The sequence below is a fragment of the Mastacembelus armatus genome, chromosome 22 (genome assembly GCF_900324485.2).
Source record: "Mastacembelus armatus chromosome 22, fMasArm1.2, whole genome shotgun sequence".
NCBI lineage: Eukaryota > Metazoa > Chordata > Actinopteri > Synbranchiformes > Mastacembelidae > Mastacembelus > Mastacembelus armatus.
The window spans coordinates 6,754,878-6,775,938 of NC_046654.1; the positions used below are offsets into that span (position 1 = coordinate 6,754,878).

At 40.6% G+C, this 21,061-nt stretch overlaps 2 protein-coding genes across 2 annotated transcripts; one reads left to right on the forward strand and one right to left on the reverse strand.

Annotated features, from left to right (window-relative positions):
* Positions 1-253: 253 nt before the first annotated feature.
* fyna (FYN proto-oncogene, Src family tyrosine kinase a) lies at positions 254-16,331 on the reverse strand. Its single transcript, XM_026306066.1, has 12 exons — positions 16,162-16,331; positions 9,268-9,524; positions 6,959-7,055; positions 6,403-6,501; positions 6,045-6,148; positions 5,612-5,761; positions 5,309-5,473; positions 4,602-4,781; positions 4,172-4,248; positions 3,679-3,832; positions 2,614-2,745; positions 254-1,815 (listed from the first exon to the last, which is right to left on the reverse strand). The coding sequence occupies exons 2-12, from the start codon at positions 9,512-9,514 to the stop codon at positions 1,607-1,609; spliced, it is 1,614 nt and encodes a 537-aa protein (XP_026161851.1). The 5' UTR covers positions 9,515-9,524; positions 16,162-16,331; the 3' UTR covers positions 254-1,606.
* A 2,201-nt stretch (positions 16,332-18,532) lies between these two features.
* Positions 18,533-21,061, forward strand: LOC113129957 (myristoylated alanine-rich C-kinase substrate-like). Its single transcript, XM_026306222.1, has 2 exons — positions 18,533-18,899; positions 19,816-21,061. The coding sequence occupies exons 1-2, from the start codon at positions 18,804-18,806 to the stop codon at positions 20,362-20,364; spliced, it is 645 nt and encodes a 214-aa protein (XP_026162007.1). The 5' UTR covers positions 18,533-18,803; the 3' UTR covers positions 20,365-21,061.

Below are 21,061 nucleotides of genomic sequence, written 5' to 3' on the forward strand. Positions count from 1 at the left end.
AAAACAATTGTAACATAATCAAATAGTGATAGAAAAATAAAAATGGCTTCATTAGGCTGGCTGCAGTGCACAGGGCTGGCTGGCCTTCACCAGGAAGGTCACTTGCATACATTCTGAATACAGTCATGTTGTCTTTGTAATAAGCAAGCAATGAAATGCCGATTTCTCCTTGAAACCTGTGATGCAGCATGTTCTTGAAGACAAAAAAATCTTTAAAAACAATTATTGACAAATGTTAACTGTTTCTAAGTCACAGGGTGATAATGATTGTTTATTTCAAAACCAGCTGTGAGCAGGTAACAGACAGAAACAATAAATAATGCAGAAACCATGACAACACTTGTATATCTACTGAATAAGGGTAAAAAAGTGACACAAAATCTAGATTTTGCTCAGTTTTCTGCCCAGGAAAAGCAACATAAATACACACAGAAACAGTTTATTGTCCCGTAATGCACCTTCTCACCTGCACAGAGAAGTTCAACCCATGAGGATGATAAATGTCATTGAGAACTTAAAAAAAAACAAAAAACAACAACAACAAAACAATAAGAAGACTGGCTGAAAAGCTAAGCAAATAAATCAACAAAATAAACGTTTGGTCACATAAACATGTTATTTCCCATTACACATTATGGAGGGACAAACACATACACATCCTTCATTCTTGTCATGTAAGTGGCAGTTTGTTTGTTTGACTGCTGAAGCAAAGAGAAAATGCAGAATTCTTACACAGCTTGCTGCCATACAATAATGCAACATACATATTAAAATACTGTCAGAATAATAAGGAGTCAGCCAAACAATGTTTGCAGCTGGGAGAGAAAGTCGGCCGCCTCAACTTCAAGAAGCTGAACTAAAGGTTAGTTTAAGCCAATCTAAAAATCATTGGCTGAAAGCTGAAGCTGAAATGCGATGAATGCACTTATCACTGCAGATGCCATACAAGTTTGGGTGGAAGAGTCCATGATGCACTATGTTAGTGTGTGGAAAGCATGAGGCATTCCCTTACAATATAAGAATATTACTAAACATAAAAAGGCAAGAACAGGTGTTATAGTACATTGAAGTTCCTTGAGGACAGCAGTATCGTTATATTAACCTCATAAAAAAGGTTAGAGGGCTCCCAGAAAAATTTCTGAGATATCTCAGTCCACAATGTCTAACTATTTTCATTCCTACAGTTATTATGTCATGATTTGTTACTGACTGTGAGCCTCACACATTTCTCTACAAGCTGTAAATCAGAAATAACTTTGACCTCAGATTAAAAAAAATCCACACATTTCCAAAATATCAAAAGTAATATAAAATGAAACAAAAGAGAGAAGTAACCAAGCAAGGTGTATTTACACTACATACAAGTTAGACAGCTCGTCTCCATCATCCATGGCAGTCATTTGAAACTTATCAGACATTTCAAACCTCCTCCTTTAACTGATAGTCAGTTTGCTGGCAGAGCATCCATCAGTCCTTGTGTGCATGAAGCTTGGAAGTCAAGAAGTCAGTCAATGAGCATTTAAGATCATAGTCACAGGATGAGAGAGAATAGATGGAGCCTGGCTCCCTCTGGTGGAAAGCCAGTGAAATGACTGATCTTAGGATCTTAGAGATTATCCCCCGGCTGGTACTGAGGCTCAGTGGCAGTGAAGTAGTCCTCCAAAAAGGCCTGCAGGTACTCGAAGGTGGGCCTCTCTTCTGGGTCTTTCTTCCAGCACTGCAACATCAGCTCGTGCAGAGACGAGGGGCAGTCCTGCGGGCACGGCATCCGGTAACCTCGCTCCACCTGCTCCAGCACCTCACGGTTGTTCATGCCTGGAAAGAAAAAATATGCAGTACAGCTGAAAAACTCATTTTAATTCAATATTTGAAATGTAATCCTTTAAAAGCTGCTAACTCTTAACATGGTCACTGCTAAGAAGATCATGTATCATCCTGATGCCAAATACACTGACCTATCTCTCCTCTAATTCAGTGATGCACTCTAAAGAAGTGACCCTTTGATTAGACTGGTCACAAAAGGGATAAGAGTACGGGACCATACAAACATGACTAACTTCAAATTTACTATAACAATTTTTTCCTTACAGTTAAATGTCAAAATATCTTCCTTTAAAAAGGCCTGTTCCTGCCTTTATATATTATTCTTTCAAAATTCTATGTAAGTCTCACACGTATTGTTTTCATTACGTCTAATCAGCCAGACATATATTGTACTTTATATAGTAACTTTAATAGCTGTGCTGATGTGCAAGGTTTTTAATTTAAAGTTGTATGATGATGTTTAAACCAGTATGAGTACATGAAACAGCTAGTAGTCATTTTCCACCCTCTGAATACTTAAATGCCTAACATATAATATTAAAATGTGTAGGGCAGATAAACAGGAAGAGAGAAACAGCTCACATGTTCACAAAACCATCTGGGAATTTCTCTGCATAATTCACAAACTAATGTACATTATGCAACATGCCCCTCTTTTTTTAGCATAAAGAGCCACGGGTAGTGTCTCGTTAGACTCAGGCGCTCTCACGCACACTATCTTAATCAAACATGAACAATCAACTGGAGTTGAGAAGTGATTAAATAATATACCAAGCTGAACACACTCACCTGGGTAGGGCACTCTGCCCTTGGTCACCAGCTCTGTCAGCAGGATGCCAAATGACCACACATCTGACTTGATGGTGAATTTCCCATAGAGAGCAGCCTCAGGTGCAGTCCACTTAATGGGGAACTTTGCACCTAAAAGACATTTTTTTACCATTGTAAATTTTGCTAAAATACAGAGCGAAAAACAGCAGAAGCCTTTGCCAAAACTTAAGGCGTAAGTAGGTCAGTCTTCTCTGTATGTTTTCTTTCCTTCATTTGCGACTTCATTAAGTGTTGAAACTTGAGGGCATGATGAGGGCGTGACGACATCCCACCAGGGGAAAAAAAGGGAACAATTCCATTATCTCTCTCTGTCTCAGTTTGCACTTGGAACAGGTTGAACAAGTCAACATTTAAATCACTAACAAATCAGCAACTGATCATGGTGACACAGTCACTAAGGGAGTCTGGAAGAATCAGGAGAACAAAATTTGAGTGGTTAAGCCCACTTCCCTCCAAAAAGGCACACACTGACAGATTGATTTTTGTGTATAATCTGGGTTCTGTCCTAAATGTTTGCTGTGCGTTTGTATAAATGTGATATTCCATTGTCATTGTGCCACAGTGTAACCACATGAACGTCTGTTTTCCACTAGTGTCACTGGGACAAATTCATGCTCATTTATTGTACTCTAAAAAGTAGTGTATGAGCGTGAGCGTGTGTGTGTGTGTGTGTGTGTGTGTGTGTGTGTGTGTGTGTGTGTGTGTGTATAAAGTGTCTTGGAATTGACTAAATGGAAGAAATTATCTGCCAGCCCACCAACTTTTTCCTCTGGTGATGAGGTTTATAGCCGATGCTGTGGTTGGAGACTAAGAAGATATTACAGAAATATTAAAGTCAACAATTACAAACGAGTCACTAGTGACCCCAACAATACCCTGCAAAAGATACGTTTCCAAACTGGGATCAATAAATTAAAAGAGCTCCTGTTGTTGTTTCTTAACAAACCAAGTCTAAGTATAATGTGTTGAGTAGCTGCAATTTTTTCGAACACATAATGACACACCCAAATTCAATACGCCTACCTTGTCTTGCTGTGTATTCATTGTCCTCAATAAGCCTGGCCAGACCAAAGTCAGCAATCTTACACACCAGGCTGTCACCGACTAGGATGTTGGCAGAGCGCAGGTCTCTGTGGATGTAGTTCATCCTTTCAATATACGCCATGCCTGCTGCCACCTGAGAAACATGGTTATTTTTTCCACTGAACATCATATTTCTGAACAGTTTTAAGGTGATCACATCAGTGCTAATCAAAATTTCTATGTAAATTTACTGCAACAGGAGTATCACTTATATTAAAACACAGACTGGGTGTTAAAACTGGCAAACCATCCACCATGGAAATGGCTGTAAATGTACAACACTCAGATTGAATTAATTAATATAATTAACATTGAATTAATCTGCTTTAGCAGATTCATATAAATAAGGCTCTTTGGAAAAAACAAAAACTTAAGATTTCTTTGGTAGCAAATCAACAGCAACACCATTTCTGGATTATATTCAGTGGCGCACCTGAGCTGCCATGTCCACTAGATTTGGCAGTTTGAGGCCTCGTCCTTCTCCGTCCTTAAGGAAATCAAGCAGGCTCCCTAAAAACATTCAAAAATTAGTTAGGACCTGCTGTGTCATTTTGTCTTTAGCTCCAACAGGCAACTAAGATTTGGATCAAATCTTGGGCAGCATGTTGTAGTTAATGTGACATCAATTTTAGGATTCCTGCCGCACACGTTACATTTGGCTCAGATTGTTATTTGTTAGTTATTGCTGTGGTAACTGAGGATCTTTTTAAGCAGCTCCTCTGTTTTGTATCACTGTAATGAATTCCTTTTGTTCCTTTAGTACACATGCTGTATGGTCCATGCAGATGTACATTTTGTACACAGTGTGTGTGAGTGTGTGCGAGAATACATAGGTGTAATATTCAAGGTGTCACACTGTCTACCTTTGCTCATGTACTCAGTCACAATGTAGATGGGTTCTTCAGACACCACAGCATAGAGCTGCACCAGTTTGTCATGTCGAAGCTTCTTCATGATCTGAGCCTCCTCCAAGAAAGACTCAGGCGACATGGTGCCAGGCTTAAGAGTCTTCACTGCCACCTTCGTGGTGCCGTTCCATGTACCTATTAACAAGAAAACAAAAAAAACAAAACAGAAAAGCTCTTAAGTACAATAAAAGGTTATTCCCAGGTGAAAACTTTGCAAAAAGGAATCAATTTTAGTATTTGGTGTAATTCACATTTTTGGTACCATTAACATGTTTGTTTCACAACTCTCAGCATCTCTCAGATCTCAGAAAATCAGACACACATGAAGCATTTTTCTTCCTAATGTGGGACAAATCAAGAGCAGTAAAGCAGCTTGTGCCAGAACTGAGTTTAGAACAGACTTGTCAAAGAAAACTTAGACAAAAGAAATACCCAGGTTTAACTGGCCTAAAGGCCCTCGCTCCAGAAGTCATGGAAAGTCAAAATGGACAGAGACTCAAAACTCAAGCAAAAGTCACTGAAATGACAGAGTTCTCCCTGAGGGTAACTTTGACTGGGTGTTAGTTTTGAATGATCCAACACATAGACTATGGTTTGCAATACTGCTCACAGATGTCCAATTCTTCATTTGTGCCAAAAGAGGATGCTTGAAAGATACACACCCATCCAGACCTCTCCAAACTGGCCATTGCCAAGACGTTTGATGAGCTGCAGAGACTCCCGCGGGATCTCCCACACGTCTTTGGTTTTGACGGACAGGTCGGTCAGACGAGGCATGCCTTTGTGGCACGGTACGATCAAGCGGCAGCACAGCCCTGCTGCCCTGGCTGAATTGTACCATGCAATTAGAAACCATATTAGATGAGTGTGGAAACATAGTTTCATTCTTTCTAAGTTTCATGAAAGAGAAAATAGATCAGACATAGCAAGACATTTTTGTACATTGCCCACAAATATAGTCTTACCAGAGTAGTGCTGTACAAGTTGCTGCAGTGTTTCAAACTGGGCCCTGGTGGTGATGTAGTAGCCTCCACTGTCCAGTTTGCGAATCTTATAATGTTTGACATGATCTCCCTTGATGTCATCCCAGTCCTGGATGGAGAGGGAGTAGGCCCCTGGCAATACAACGATAACAGTGACACAGACTAGAAGAAAAATATCTGATTATGCTTAAACAAGCTGTACAGCTGCATAAATAATGAAATGACGACTGAATTTCAAGTTGTGGGATCTGATGAATTAATTGTAAGCTCATCTGTAAAAAAAATAGCTTCTAACGTTTCCTTATTAAAGTCAAATGTTCCTAAATATTTACTCAGTCTAAAGCACATCTGTTTGCTAAAGTTTTAAAAAAGCTTTCAACATGTCAGTGTGGTAGGTATTGCGTGTTAATGGTACCTTTGGTTGTTTCACTCTCACGGATGAGGAACGTGCCTCTGGCGTTGCCGTTGGAGAGCAGTTGCCTTTCTGCGTCCTTTCGACCTAATTTACCAAAATACCAGCTGCAGGAAAAAAAGAAAAAAAAAAGGCATGAGAAAATGGGATCAGACTATGGAGTGCAATACTTTGCTTAAACATTCTTACATAATATCTAATATTTTGACTATTCTTACTATGGGTATCACTGTGGCAAACTTATCAAAAGGCAGTGAGATTTCAAATATTTACGATCTGTTCCCTGCTGATGAAGCAGTTGTGCTTTACAGACAGAGACTGCCTGTGAGTGTATGGGTGCTCAGTTAAACGTTTTACTCACTCCTCAGCTTGGATGGAGTCCACTGGAGCTACGTAATTGCTGGGAATGTAACCAGTTCCACCTGTAGCGAGAGAACGAGCCTCCCACCAGTCTCCCTCACTGAGGACAGGGGGACAGAGAAATATGGAAGATGGAAGCAGGTTGGAATAAAAAAGAAGCAGATCCACATTTATGCAATATGCAGACAGCCATAAACATTCTAGTATAATGGGCATGCTGATTTTGCAGCTGAATGGCTCAGACCTCAGTAGAGAGCATGTAAAGCAAGTTACAAAAAGATATTTATATTGTGTAAAATCCAGTCACAGGATTATTTCTACATGACAGTTTTAACATATAACATTTATACAAAGCACACTCAAACTCTGTCAGTCCTCACATATTAACACAACCCTCATACGAAAGATCAGGTCTGTAACAAACAGACCTGTTCCCTCTGACTGTGCACAACATTTTATTCCAAATACAGTATGAGACATTCACAACAAAGCAGATATACTGGAGGAAACCTCGATCACCACCCTTCATGCTGTCATGCAGATGTTTTCACACTTACGTGCTGTTGAGGATCTGGAACCTCTCCCCCTTTCTGAAGCTGAGGTCATCTTCGGTCCTGGCTTCATAGTCATAAAGAGCCACAAACAGAGTCACCCCTGCAGCAAAAAGTGGTTTTGGTGATTAGAGTTAGCAGAGGTCACTTGTATGGATAAAATAGTTTTCTTCATATGTCTAACACATGGGCGGCTTGTTGCTTTTTATTGACAACAAAATGACTGCCTTGTTTGATTATTTCTAGCATCCCATCTGCTGCTTTATTTTAGAAACTTCAAATTATCACAATTTATGACATAATGTTTTGCATATATGCACTTCTTTATAGAAGACACAATTCAGACACAGATATCTTCCAGATCACTCCATGTATTATTCTCAAATTAATTAAGAGACTCATAAAATCTTCATCTTTCTAAACATCTCACTAGAGGAACTGAACATGTCCTCAAATAAAAGACGCCTTTTATAACGTGATCAAAATAATCTCTCACTTATAGAAAATGAATTTAAAAAAACTTGTCTCTGTTTTATGATTGAATCATTGTACGTGGGCTATATATAATATAAAATAATGTTATTTAGATGTTTGATTTTCAAGCTGCACTAGTCCATATTTTTATATTAAAAGTATCAAATGACAATGTGATGGGAATGAATCTAATAACATGTCACTGTTGTGTTTACAGCTTGCTGCACATTCCCTAAGGGGTGAAAAATAATACAAAATTTAATTACCGCAGGCTTAACATGCAAATAAATAAAGCTCATTCAAAATCAGATCTCTAGGAATGGTGAGCAAACAGTTAACGCTGCCAAGGCTTAGAATAAGGGGGGCAATCAAATTTATCTAATGTGATGTGCAAGGGCCCTTGAGTGTCTCTATCTCTTGACAAGGCTCAAACTGTAAAATGATTTCATTTTCTGATTGGATCTTAATTGTCCCTGGACATCCTGGGATACAGTGCTTCAACAATTTGGAGGGCATTTCCCCATCAATGCCATGTCCTCCAAAACACACATTCTAACACCCACAACTGCACATTTGTCCCAGACCCAAACATGATGTAAGATGAGGTTTCTTCTCTACTTCAACTCTCCTTCTCTTACAACCTTAGGCAGGGATGTTGGTGCGCACCACCCTTGTGGAGTATTTCTTGTTCATACAAAGTGGTGGTGCTCACTGTGTTGTGATCAGAAAAGAAAGACCTAAAGTAGTTTGACATCAAAGCAAGCAATGGTGATCGCATATATCTTTAAAATCTTAGGTGATGGATTGCAAAGTTCACTTCATCCTGGAAACATTTTTGCACTGTTCAGCACAAAGTCTGATCTTTCTGGTCGTCAGATGTGCCTCGCACAGCATGGGCAATAATTTAGGTCACTCTGTTTTCCATTAACTTGCAGCCAGTGGACATTTATCTTCAGCAGAAGACTGAATTCATCATAGCAGAATGGCATCAGCACACACAGGATACATATTCGCTGTGGTACACACAAGAAGAAACTACTGCAGCTCTAATGGAGTTGTTCAGTTATTATTATTGTACGTTATAGGTATTTAATCATCTGATATCTCAGAGAAACATACCGGCCAGTCAAGGTGCTGACAGCAGTTTTTTATTGAATATGGGTGGAGGGCCAGATTGTGAGTGATTTTCAGAGACATTTACAGTTTTACAAGGTAGACTGATGTTTTATTTCTCTTTTAAATGCTCTGTTAATTTGATTTAATAAGAGCAACGTATTTCACAATTACAATGTCACCATGTTATAAAGGACATTTCATTTGGATCTTGGGGAGAGTTAAAAAGATTAATACCACACTCATGTCTGTCTGAGAAGCATGACCTTGCAGTTTGGGAGCCCAGTGTAGTATAAAGTCTGGAAATGAACAAACAGCAAACCAGCTCTGTCCAGAGGTATTTGTTGGCTGGGCACAGTAACTTTCTGAACTCTGCAGTTTGTCTGGCACCCTCATTGTGATAAGACATCAGGAAATAACTACTTCTAGCCAAGCAACAGTCCAGTACATAAACCTCATTAAACCTAAAAAAAAAAAAATGTGTTCACAGTTTGTTTCTTTGGTGGCTGAAACAACTGAGTCAGTTAGGTAAGATGATTTTGTTACTTCTGGACAGACGCTGGTTTGCCTAGTTAAACAGACTAACACAAAATAATGCTGTTAAGACATATTGTCAGTGACTATCATGAAAAAAAAAAAACCAAACCAAGATAAGCTAAATCCTTCGTGCATATACAGACAGTCATCATGCTTCACATACATGTTTAAAAGAGCTTAGTTAACCTTACCTGTGCCTCCTCTGGACCGAAGCGTCCCAGACTGCGAGGACGTGTGGACCCCTCCAAACACGGTCACCCCCTGTGTGGCGGCACTGTGGAAGTTGTTGTAGTTGGGGATGGTGGTGACCCCAAAGCTGGGGTAGTGCTGTGGTGTGGGGTCTGACCCATAGCGGTATCCTGAGTTGTGAGAGAGGCTGGTCTCCCGGTCATCAGTGAGTTTTGCTGCTTCTTTATCCTTACATTGGACACAGCCCATTCTCTACTCTCTGTGGGTGGAGAGGCAGATAGAAATGGTATGTAGGTAACATAATAGCTCAAAAGCTGTCTCCATTGGGGAAATTATGATTCCATATTCCATTATTGCAGCGCTTCCTCTGAGAATTACAGATAGGCTTTTGAAAAATCTTTCAATTAAGCAGAAATTACACGATACTTTAAACTCCTCACTAATTAAACATAGGAACATAATCTGGTACAGCTGCAGTGTGTGGTTAATGTAACAGCATTACTTATAACAGTTTACCTTAAAATCTTACTCCACAACCACACTTGTGAGAAGTACTCACACCAACCAGATGCATTCACAAGTTGACATGGACCTTGTTTCTATTTTCTTTACAAGGAGCCAAGGAGACTGAGTCTCATGGTGGGGACTGATGGAGCGTTTGGCCTCACTGAAGCAAAATTAAACCAGTCTCTGTAATGACTGAGGGAAATCTGCTTTGCCACTTAAAAAGCGCCTTACATCTTTAATCACCCAGTTAAACTAATGCACATTTCAGCTTATGCCCCAGAAGCCCCCCCCCCCCCCAATAAACTCTGGAAGCTCATGAAGCCGGTACAGTGCAGCAAGGGCGAGACCACTGACACAACCGTTGTCTTTCATCAGCATTAATGGCCATCTGACTTTGGAGACCGTTAATTGGAAACACACTTGTTTACAGTCACTGTGAATGGAGAGAGCTGAGGCTAGAGGCAAACAGCAGAACTTCCAGCTGAAAGAGGAAGAGGGAAACTATTGCACTGCTCAGTTAGATCCACAGTAGTCCTGCCTGACTTTCAGGTGGTGCCTTATTTCTGTCAAGAGTAATGTGAATATCGCAAGAGGAATTACTAACTAAACTAGCACCAATACACCAAATGATCAATCGCTTATATGAGAAAACAATCAGATTAATTGATGATATAAATAATCATTGGTTATAGCCATGGTTTGACTCTCTTAATTCTTGAAAGACTAATATCATTTCACTACATCTGTTTTTCAGGTAACGGTGAAACAAACAGGAAAAAACCTGAGGAATAAATGTGTCATGTTTTCTCTCTGTCTCTCTCTTCCTGGGAAACTAGTTGGAGGCCTAAAATGAGCTGGAGTCAATAAGTGCGATGTTTTGAAGGACACTGGAGGTTACAAAGAAAGCTGTGCCATGTATAAGTGAATTTCTTTTGGTGTGTTTTGTATTTACTAGCAAGAAACCCAATTTCCTATATCAGAAAAAAGTGCCAACAGATGTGTCACATGCTGCATTATTTTACTGGCCAGTGTTAATACACTGGCACCAGTTCTTTAATGGTCCCTTTGCTACTATCAGGTGTGGCTTAGAATGAAAGAGCAAACAGGACATTTTTATGATGCTTTATAACAGCTTCATTTGTGGATTTGATTTTTGATTTGGAAAGTACCATAAACTAAGTAGTGGGGGGAAAAAAACAAAGCTGACTATTTGAGTATTACTGGTACGGCACTGATTTTAAATCCAAACATTGGATTTATGTTGAGATTATCTATCTTGTCTGAGATATTTGGCTGGTCTTCTGGTATGCACAGTACTCTACATACAGTATATTTAAAGCATAAACATCCCATGAGACACATTATTAGTAAAAAGTCTATAGATATCCAGTCCAGTATCCTGCCTGATAAACACTGGCTTATTAATATGTTGAAAAGGTAAAGCATACAAATATGAATACAATCAATGGGGATAACATCCAATAGGTAAATGTTAGTTTCTGGCAGATTTTCATTTTAACTGCAGTGACTGAAATAGCACTGCCTCCACTCCTGGAGGGATCAGAGTAAATGAAGATAGATCTCGTGTTATCGTGCTGCCTGTGGGGATTATGAAAATCTGCCTGCTCTTAAAGTAAAAAGGCCAGGAACTACCACGGCTTCAACATATCTCTAACCATTCTGCTGCACAGAATCTAGGCCATCTTGTATTGTTTATATACATATGTTTCCCTTGTGGTATCTTCTTTTTTTTTGGCACAGTGTTTGCTCAGTAAATATTTGCATATGAATCTTGTCTGTGTGCCCTTTGTGTTGTGACTGAAGTTGCTGAATAGCGCTGTAACATTCTGCCTTGTCTGGACATAAAAAACAAACAAACAAACAAACAAACAAAAAAAAAAAACACAGTCCTTTAAGACGAGATTCAGGTTTTTCAAGTTTAGCTCCAGTGGCTTCAACAGCTACAGGCACTTTTTCTGATTTTTTGCAGTAATATGATAAGGGTTTTTAAAACATTCATTACTGGCTTTCAGATCAAAGATATGCTCTGTCATTCATTACATGCATGAATCAACACTATGCCGTGTATCGAAAAGTCAGGCAAAGATCTGATTTTAAGTGCATGTCTTCTCTGCTTTCAGAGACAGAGTCGATGCTATCCTGCTCTGGCCCTGACCTGCAGCAACTTCCTGCCCGTAAGAAAAATAAATAAATAAATAAAATAAAATGGCATCACAGCCACAGGGCTTGTTCCTTTCCGTTGCACAGTCGCATGATCACCTCAGCCTGTGAGAACGTTCATCACGCTACTTACAGACCTAAATGAACAGCTTGCCTGTTGAGAGGACCATGCTGATAAACAAGGTCCAGTGGCAACAGGATTGTAGCTACACAATGCGCTGTAACAGAACTCGACTTTCACACACAAACATAGGCAGGACAATCATCATCAAGCATATAGTTAGGGCTGGCTTCAGGCAACCCTGAACCATCCCTTAGTTAGTTATGCTGCTATAGGCCTAGACTGCCCGAGGACCATCGGTGCACTGAGCTCCCCTACCCTAACCCCCCCCCCCCTTCTCTCCCACCTCATGTATATTCCACCATTGAATGTTACTAACCTTGTGCTCTCTCTCTCCCCTAGTTTGTGCTCTCTCCCTCCCTCTCTCTCTCTCTCTCTCTCTCTCTGTACCTTCTGCAGGTGTCCCTGGTCCTGGAGCTGTTTATCGCTGATGTGCAGTTACTGGCCCCACCAACTTGCAGTGTCTATTTGTTGTTTATTGTTGCTGTTCTTTTCTCTCTACTCTATCCACTCACCCCAACCGGTCGAGGCAGATGGCCGCCCAAACTGAGCCCGGTTCTGCTGGAGGTTTTTTTCTTCCGTTAAAGGGAGTTTTTTCCTCTCCACTGTCGCCAAGTGCTTGCTCATAAGGGAATTGTTGGGTTTTTAGTTTTAGTTTTTGTAAAGTGCCTTGAGATGATTTGTATTGTGATTTGGCGCTATACAAATAAAATTGAATTGAAATTGAATTGAATTGAATCATATTAAAAGTCTTCATCTTGATTAGCTCAATATGTAGTCTGAGTACTGACTCTGATGTCTGGCCAAACCGGTTGTTGATTACTATTTGTCAACACTGCTGCAAGATTCCCTGACATCAGGAAACAGAGAATGAAGATAGATGAAGACAGCAATATTATCAGAACACAAAGTAACAGGGCAGGGTTAGTGCTACTACATCAATCACAACTGCTGAGCTCAACTGGAAATTAATTTACAGGAATGAAGGCTTTTATTTTGATACTGCACTTTCACAAATGTTAATTATCTATAATAATGCACGCGGACGCACGCACGCACGCACGCACGCACACACGCACACACGCACACACGCACACACACACACACACACAGAGCGCTGGGAGCCATAATGAGATACTCAGCTATTTATAGCGGAGCTGAAAGATCAATATAGTAAATTAAAAGGACAGCCATGTCAGGGTCACACAGCTTAACTGATGGATTAAACAGCAGTCCTGTGAAAACAAACATGCAGTATGATATTGTATTATAGACACAAAAAAGATTTCTGGATGTGTGAGACTAAATTGAAATCACTGGTTTCAATATAGGAACAAATTTAATACAGCCATTTAGGCAGGTCTCCATAAATGTGCTTTTTTTGCTTCTAATTGAAACCTGAATTCTCTACAGCCATGTGCACAATGCACAAATCATACATATGGCTTGGGTTTTGTAACATATAGTTTTGTCGTATGTTGCTTGTTTTTTTTATTATTTTACATAAAAAGAAAAAAACAATCACATCACATTCAAGTAGTTGAAACCATAAAATGTTTGTCATTCTTGACTGAAAAATGGGAAGAAACGAGGAGCTGTTTCATTTTCTGTCTATCAACTAATCCATTAATAGACTATGTGCTATAATGGGGACACCGTATCTAATTGGTAACCAGCTGACCTGATATGATTTCTGTTCTTTTTTAGCACTGCAAATATGAAGCTTAGTAAAAAATATATATAGTAAAAATTACTTTGAGCTTTTACAATTTGACTAATAAACTGTTCAGTACACTATTACATCTAGGAATGTCTTCATTATTTAACCCGAATGAACTCACAAATCTCTCCAGAATGAAGTACCTTTGCAGTCCAAGACAAGACAGGCCTGTTGCATTTTAAGTGTGGTGTCCGTTACACTTAGATCAGTGACGAGCCACAGTGCAAGGTCAAACCTCCCACACCCGTCCCACTGAACTCGCACTAACAATGACCTCATTCAATTACAAAATACTGTACAAGTTGTTGTACGTTATCAAAGAAATAACCCAAAGAGAATCATTTTCAGTGGTGTGCCATTTGAGCGGACTTAAAGCACGCTGGAGTTCGTACGAGTCTTACAATGGCCTCCTTATGGCTGCCATTCTCTAAATAGTTACAATATTTGCTTGTGTTGGACAACTGAGTTCATTCAGTGTGTCAACAACAAGACAATAGGCACATTTCACTCAGATACAAGATTATCTGCACAATGAAATGCAGTGTAAAGGCTTTCAACGCATTCTTCATGGACTGAATGAACAGAGCTACTTAGAAAACCCACAGCTGAGCTCCATACAGTATGTACATGTGGGTTTAAGCCTGACTCTGTTTTGGTGTCACAGTGAGTGTTTTGAGTCACGTTGTTAAATCACTGAACCCATTGTAAACGGCTACTCGGTCAACAAAGACGTGTGCCTAGTAGATGAACACTTTCCCAAATGGGAGAAAGGGACAATTAGTTGAACCTGACCAAACTTTTTCTTTCTTTTCTTTTCTAAAAGCAGGAGAATATCCTCGCTGCTAGTGCCTGTCTGTCTGCACTGAAGGGGTTTAAAAGATTCTTTCCAAATCTTGTGCCAGTAGAGGGCATTGGTCAATGTAAGAATCTACTGGAAATAATGATGTGGTGGCTCTGTGTAGGGTGGAAGATCTGGGTTGATGGAAATTGTAAAGCGAGAACTGAGCCACATGATGCTTATATGCTTTTGTAGAGATGCAACACTTAAAGGAATTGGAAACTATTTTGATAATTAAGGAATTCAAAAGGAAATCTGCAAAACAAACTCTCTGGTGTCACTTTCCATCTGTTGCTGTTTTATTCTTTACTCTTACTATTTTCATTACTTTAGTGATTAATCAGACTGAAAACAATAGAACATGACGATTTCAATTTCCCAGACCCTAAGCTGATGACTACAGAAAGGATGTTTTGTTCAGCTAAAGAGCCAAAGACATTTAGTTTACAATAGTGTTAAGCAAGGAAATTCAGCAAAGGACCAAATTCAGCAGGCTGCAGTCATCAAATGTTTGGAGTTTCTGTTTCAGAAATGAGTTCAACAGTTATCAAAAACTAATCTTTGCATTAGTGAATTTACATTGCTGCCTCACACATTACAATACAGTAGAGACCTTCCACATCAACACATTTTGCACAATAATCAAGTAACCCCTTAGTGACATTACACCTTAGTGATGACATATTTAGTGTGGCCCTCTGTGCACAGGTGGCAGCTATTGTGCCAGTATGCCTGGTAGATAGACTGAACTCTATTGACACACACAGGACCTGAGGAGCAATGTGCATGGTCCATGAACCATATTATGAAACTCAAAACAAATTCTAATTTCATACATCAAGCACAACAATTGTGCAGTCATTCGTGCTCAGGATGAATATCAGAAGCTTCAGGGTGCTGAGTGCATTATTTGCAAACCAACACACAACTACTGCACAACTTATTGCACATGGATGCAACTGAGTGTTTAGTTTCCAGGTACCCACAGTGTATATCATCCCCTGTTTGCGCCTACAAGATGGATGGCTGCACCTCCAGACACATCAGATAACCCGATTAGGGCAGCTTTAATTGGATATTTAACAGCGTGGCGATGCAGTGAGCTCAAAGCATATGACAATTATTTTGGAGTAAATCAATAGGAGACTGTCTGCAGGCCATTGTGGCGTTTATTACGTGTGTGCATGGCCTCAGTGGTCAGCTCTGCTCTGCAGCGCATCCATCCCTGCTGCTGCAACACAAGTGCCCCCTCTCCAGAATCACAGCACTGCAAAACATCATCTACAATTACGAGACCAACACCACCACTCTGTCTCCCTGATTTTTCACCGAAGATATCCGTCATATAGATGCACCTACGTCCGTAGAACGACCGGAGAGAAGTCTGCCATGAATGCAGCGACCCACAGTGTGTTATTTATCTCCTCGGCTCTCCCGAGATGAATTCATCTCGCAGTCCACAACGCAAAATAGGGGACAAGGCGGGTGCACCAATTGTATTTCAACACAAGGGGGAAAGCCGTTCTTACCGCACAAAAATCAGATCAATCCATCGGAGTTTCCAGACAGACCTTCGTGGGGAAATTCGCTGATGCGCTTCTACTCTCTGTCAGTGTTTTTCCTTCGCACTGAGAGAGAATAGCGGTGGGAGACCCGTCCCTGCCGATTCAGGATCCTGTCGCCGCCGTGCGTACAGATGATGACGATGGCAACTAGTGCCAAGCTCGCAGTAATCACAAAGCGCACTTCCGATTAATAATTTCACAATAAAACCCCTGTAGTGCAACATCTTTCCTAAAGTTGCTGATATTAGTGAAAACAAGAATGACGTATATTTTATTGAAACAAAATTAAACATTTATTTGAGATGGTCACTCTAATTAAGCTGTGTTAGTAAGATTATAATAAACATAATAAGCACCTACAAAATATATATTTTTTAGATTTCTGTGCTTTTATTGTGACAACAAATTTCGGTTTCTTTCGGTTCAATCTGGGGATGTCTGTGCGCAGCTGTTGCTTATCAGCGTACGGCTGATGCAGATCCTCACAGAGCAATGAGATTTGATTGACACCGTTTTCAGCCAACCAGAAATTACAATGTATAGTAGGACACCTCCTCGTCTCTGGAGTGCCTGAAAAACAGGGCAAGACTGGCGTTTTTTGTACACGCAATTTCAGCCTCACTTTGCTTTGAATAAGAATAGTTGCTTCCACATTTTACATTCTGATTTTCTAATTACATATAGACAGAATTAGGCTTCAAAAACGAGAGCCAAAATAAAATGATCAAACACCTTTACCTCCACACATTAGTCAGTGAGTGTGGACAGGTTTTTTTTAGCTATAATCAACACCAGGTCATCTCCTTAAGTGAAATGATCTGCTGAGTTTTGTGCTATGATTAAAGTCTGAATACACACTTTGCCCTCGTTGACACACAAATAAGCCAACAGCAGAGTAAAGTCCCAATCTGGGCCAAATGTTCATGTTGCAGTTAATATTCAGATAGTTAACTGCTCTCACTCGCAGATTACCAAGCAACTGAAATTGGAAAACGTCAGCAAAACCCACCCACTGGGTGCAACAAGCAACATGTACTGCACAAGTGAAATCTCTACATCTGAATGACTAGGGTGTGTTGTGTGTTTTGGGATCACTTCATGCCCTGCTGGTTTAATCTTCCAATTTACATATTCATGGGAGCTCAACATAATTACAGCTTTGCATGTGATCAGAATATCACAACAATGAGTATGTCCTAGTTAGCCTGATAGAGAGAGACTGTGGGAGAGAGAAGTCACCCTAATCTGCAAACTGCTGTCTGGTTTTGAGCTCACTCTCACCACACAGTAACCAAGAGTCATGATCTCACAGCCTACAGCATTCTGCCTCTTCCTTGGAGGAACCATTTTGGTCTGGTAACCAAAGAAATGCGGGCCATGCAGTGATGGCAGAGAGAGGAGACTTGTGGCTGCTGGTAGAGTCAGAGCACTGCAGGCTGCTGGGGCAGGAAGCAGCAGCAGCAGCAGCAGCAGCAGCAGCAGCAGCAGCAGCAGCAGCAGAGCGCTGTACATTCTCATTATATCTGGGTCACTGGGATGCTCCAGCTGCAACAAGCAGACAAGATGCTGTTATGCAAGAAGACAGATGAGGGAAGCTGTGGGCACCGGGGCTTATAGTTAGAGGGGATGTCTGTGTACTGAGTGGGGCATATGTCAGGAGGGTGTGTGATGATAAGAGCCCTGCTTTGTCAGCTCAGCTGTGCAAAACATACAGTTATTTTGGTATTTGCATATATTAATTTAAAATAAGCATCTTCTTAAACCCTAATATATATTTAACTATAAATGAGGTTAACTACAGTTCACAGTTATGTTGCAAACTATATTATTGCATATCACATAATATATTATTGTATGTGCACATATTAACAAAAGACAATCTTATAGTTGATGTATTAACAGAAATAAAATGAGGATTTCCTAGTGCAGCAAATGAATGTTGTTAAATTGAATCTACATGTAAAAACAAATACTGGACATTTTTTGAACACATCTCTAAACATGTTTACCTCAATGTGGGAAGCCCTAATGTTTCTGGAGTGATATATTTCTGGGATGCATATCAGCGTCCAGTTAAATCTCCTGGATATTTTAAAGAAAACGAAATCTCAGTCGTGATTTCGGTCAGGAAGAATCCAGTTTCTGCATGAGAAAGTGGCTGGAAAAACAAGTTGTTGGCCATGTTGTTGTGTCTCTCCTATTGTCCATGCCCCCACCCCCCTACTTCAGCTCCATTACCCCCTCTCACTCGTTGGATTTCGGACTTGTGATTGGTGGAGACGGGGTGCCTTTGTCGTCACAGCCCCAGCGCCCATTCATCAGTGGACTTGGGCGTTGTACTCCGCATCTCATTTGCGGTGGGGCCAATTTCTCCATTTACAAACTCTGCTCGAGGAAAACTCGAAAGATTTAGCGTTTATTTTTCGTCTTCGCCGCATTTTTTGCAGGTTCCTACACGACATTTTGAGGTCACCTCGGTTTCGGGCTGATTCCTCGTCTTCAATTGTTGAAGCGGGTGTCTGCGTTAGGATTGAATTTTCGGGAGGAAGCTTGCGGTCTTTGTTCATTCATTTCATCGGCTGGGTTCCTTTGTTGGACCAAAAAGCATGGGAGCACAAATCTCCAAAACCGCTGGAAAGGAGGAAGCTGCGGTTGAAAAACCAGCAGACGCTGCAGCTGTTGCAGCAAAGTCAAACGGACAGGTAAATTAGATTTGATTCATCCAACTCTTAATTGCTTGTGTTGAATTTCATCACAATTTAACAATGTGTTGCGTCAATGGCGTGCTCCATGTTCCCTGTAGCGCACCCCCACGCTCGCCGGCATTCAGGGAAAGTGGCCACATGTATCTATTCTCACCGGCGACTGCATTGTTACAATTTTTCTGCATTTTGTAACGCAACATCGTTTCAAATGCAGTTTTGAAACTGAACTTTTTAATGAAAAGGCTTAGGCCATCGTGGATCTTTTGTCCGGTTTGTCTTTTGCATATGTATGAGATGGCTGCACAACAAAAGTGGGCAATGATTGAAATATGCAACTTTGGTTTTATTTTTACGTTTTCACAGTATTTCTTGAGCTTTAGCTTTCTAAACATTGCGGCTGTTTTAATTCATCTGGTTGAAGTGTGTGCAGCGGGGGTTTGTGGTCGCTCTCACTGTGGCATGGCCATTTTAAAAAAACCATACCACGCCTTTGTTGCAAGGATCAGGACAGGAGCTTGCGTTTTTTTTTTTTTTTTTACGCGTATAACTAACAAAATCAACACTTTATCCCATACACAGAGAATAAGATAAAAGAACGACTTCCGAATTATAATAAGGCACGTTAATGGACTATATGGTTCATTAAAGGGAAAAAAAAATTTTTTTCCAGCGCATTGAACGCCACCGGCTGGATGCCGGCGGTACTGCAGTCTAACAGTCTAGCCTACTGCTGAAAACCACTGATCTGTCGTCACTCTCCTAGTAACAGATGTTGCAATTTTCCTGTTGGTTACTACCAGTTTGTGAATTTTAATTAAATATCAGCAAGCCAGACTTTAAAAGATGTAGTCTCACAATGCTTCCTTTTACCTAAATAGCATGCGATGAATGAACTGTATTTTTTTTCTTCCAGGAGAATGGCCATGCCAAGACCAATGGGGATGCCTCTCCAGCAGGAGAGGAGGCCAACAAAGCTGATGCTCAGGTTAATGGTAGCACTCCTACTGAGGAGGCACCAAAGGAAGAAGGTGAGAAAGTAGAGGGTGCTGAGGCCAAAGAGGAGAAGGAGCCTGCAGCCACTAATGGAGAGGCCTCTGCCAAGCCAGAGGAAGAAACTCCATCCACCAGCGAGGAAGGCAAGCAGAAAAAGAAGCGTTTCTCCTTTAAGAAACCTTCCTTCAAGCTTAGCGGCTTCTCATTCAAGAAGACCAAGAAGGAGTCAGAGGAGGCAGCGGAGGAAGATGCAGCAGCAAAACCAGCCGAAGGAGAGAATGTAGCTTCAGAGGAGGCTGCCACCAATGAGGATAAGCCAGCTGAGGTTGGTGAGGAGGGAGCCAAAGAGCCTGTCACTGAGGAGGTGAAGGATGAAGGAGCAGGAGGAGGAGAGGAGAAACCAGCTGAAGCTTCACCTACTGAACCAGAGACGGCAGCCAGCCCAGATGCCACGGCCGCCGCTGAGTAATCCTGCTGAAGACACCGGAATGAAGGAGATGATGGAGCCCGTCTGAAGGAATGCGAGGACTTGTCTAAAACCAGGGATTTTTTTTGTTTATTTTTTGTTGGTGTTTGTTTACTATTCTGCAACCATCTCATCCATAATGACTGCAATGTCCCTGGCAGTGATGGACAGGAGGTGTACTGGAGAGTGTGCTGCTTCCTCACTGCTTATTGGTGCTTGCATTTGTGATGTGGGCGAGTGTGAAAGTGTGAATGTGAGCGTGAATGTTTTTCTACATGAAAACCATGACTGTGTTGACACGTTGCTGAATTTGACATATTTAATCGAAGTATTTGGTGCTGGGCAATTGGATGTAGCAGCTGAAGCTGTGTCTGCAAGATTTGACACATTGTGATATTTAAAGGGAAAGTCCTAAATCAAATCTTAAATGTTGTCTTTGCAGTGCACAGTTGTTTACAACTCTTGAAACTAAATGCTCCTGTGGACACAACCATTCTAGATCTAGTTAACTGTCAGAACAATAGGTGCTCATCTCTTTCATTAGATTCCACTATTTCAAAACTCTGTAGTAATGCACGTTGTATAGACTTTGATATTACTGGTTTTATGACTGAAATGTACCTAAATGACTGAGGTTTTTAACAGATTACCCATTGTAAATGAAGTTTTCTTTTTCACCATTTGTAAGATTGAATAAAAT

Bases quoted from the DNA above. Each gene is read 5' to 3' on its own strand.
- LOC113129957 (XM_026306222.1), top strand. From the start codon at position 18,804: ATGGGAGCACAAATCTCCAAAACCGCTGGAAAGGAGGAAGCTGCGGTT. The intron at 18,900-19,815 runs GTAAATTAGATT...TTTTTCTTCCAG, and splicing joins CAGCAAAGTCAAACGGACAG to GAGAATGGCCATGCCAAGAC.
- fyna (XM_026306066.1), bottom strand. From the start codon at position 9,514: ATGGGCTGTGTCCAATGTAAGGATAAAGAAGCAGCAAAACTCACTGAT. The intron at 6,502-6,958 runs GTAAGTGTGAAA...CCCTGTCCTCAG, and splicing joins TTCCAGATCCTCAACAGCAC to TGAGGGAGACTGGTGGGAGG. The intron at 6,149-6,402 runs GTGAGTAAAACG...TTTTTCCTGCAG, and splicing joins GACTCCATCCAAGCTGAGGA to CTGGTATTTTGGTAAATTAG.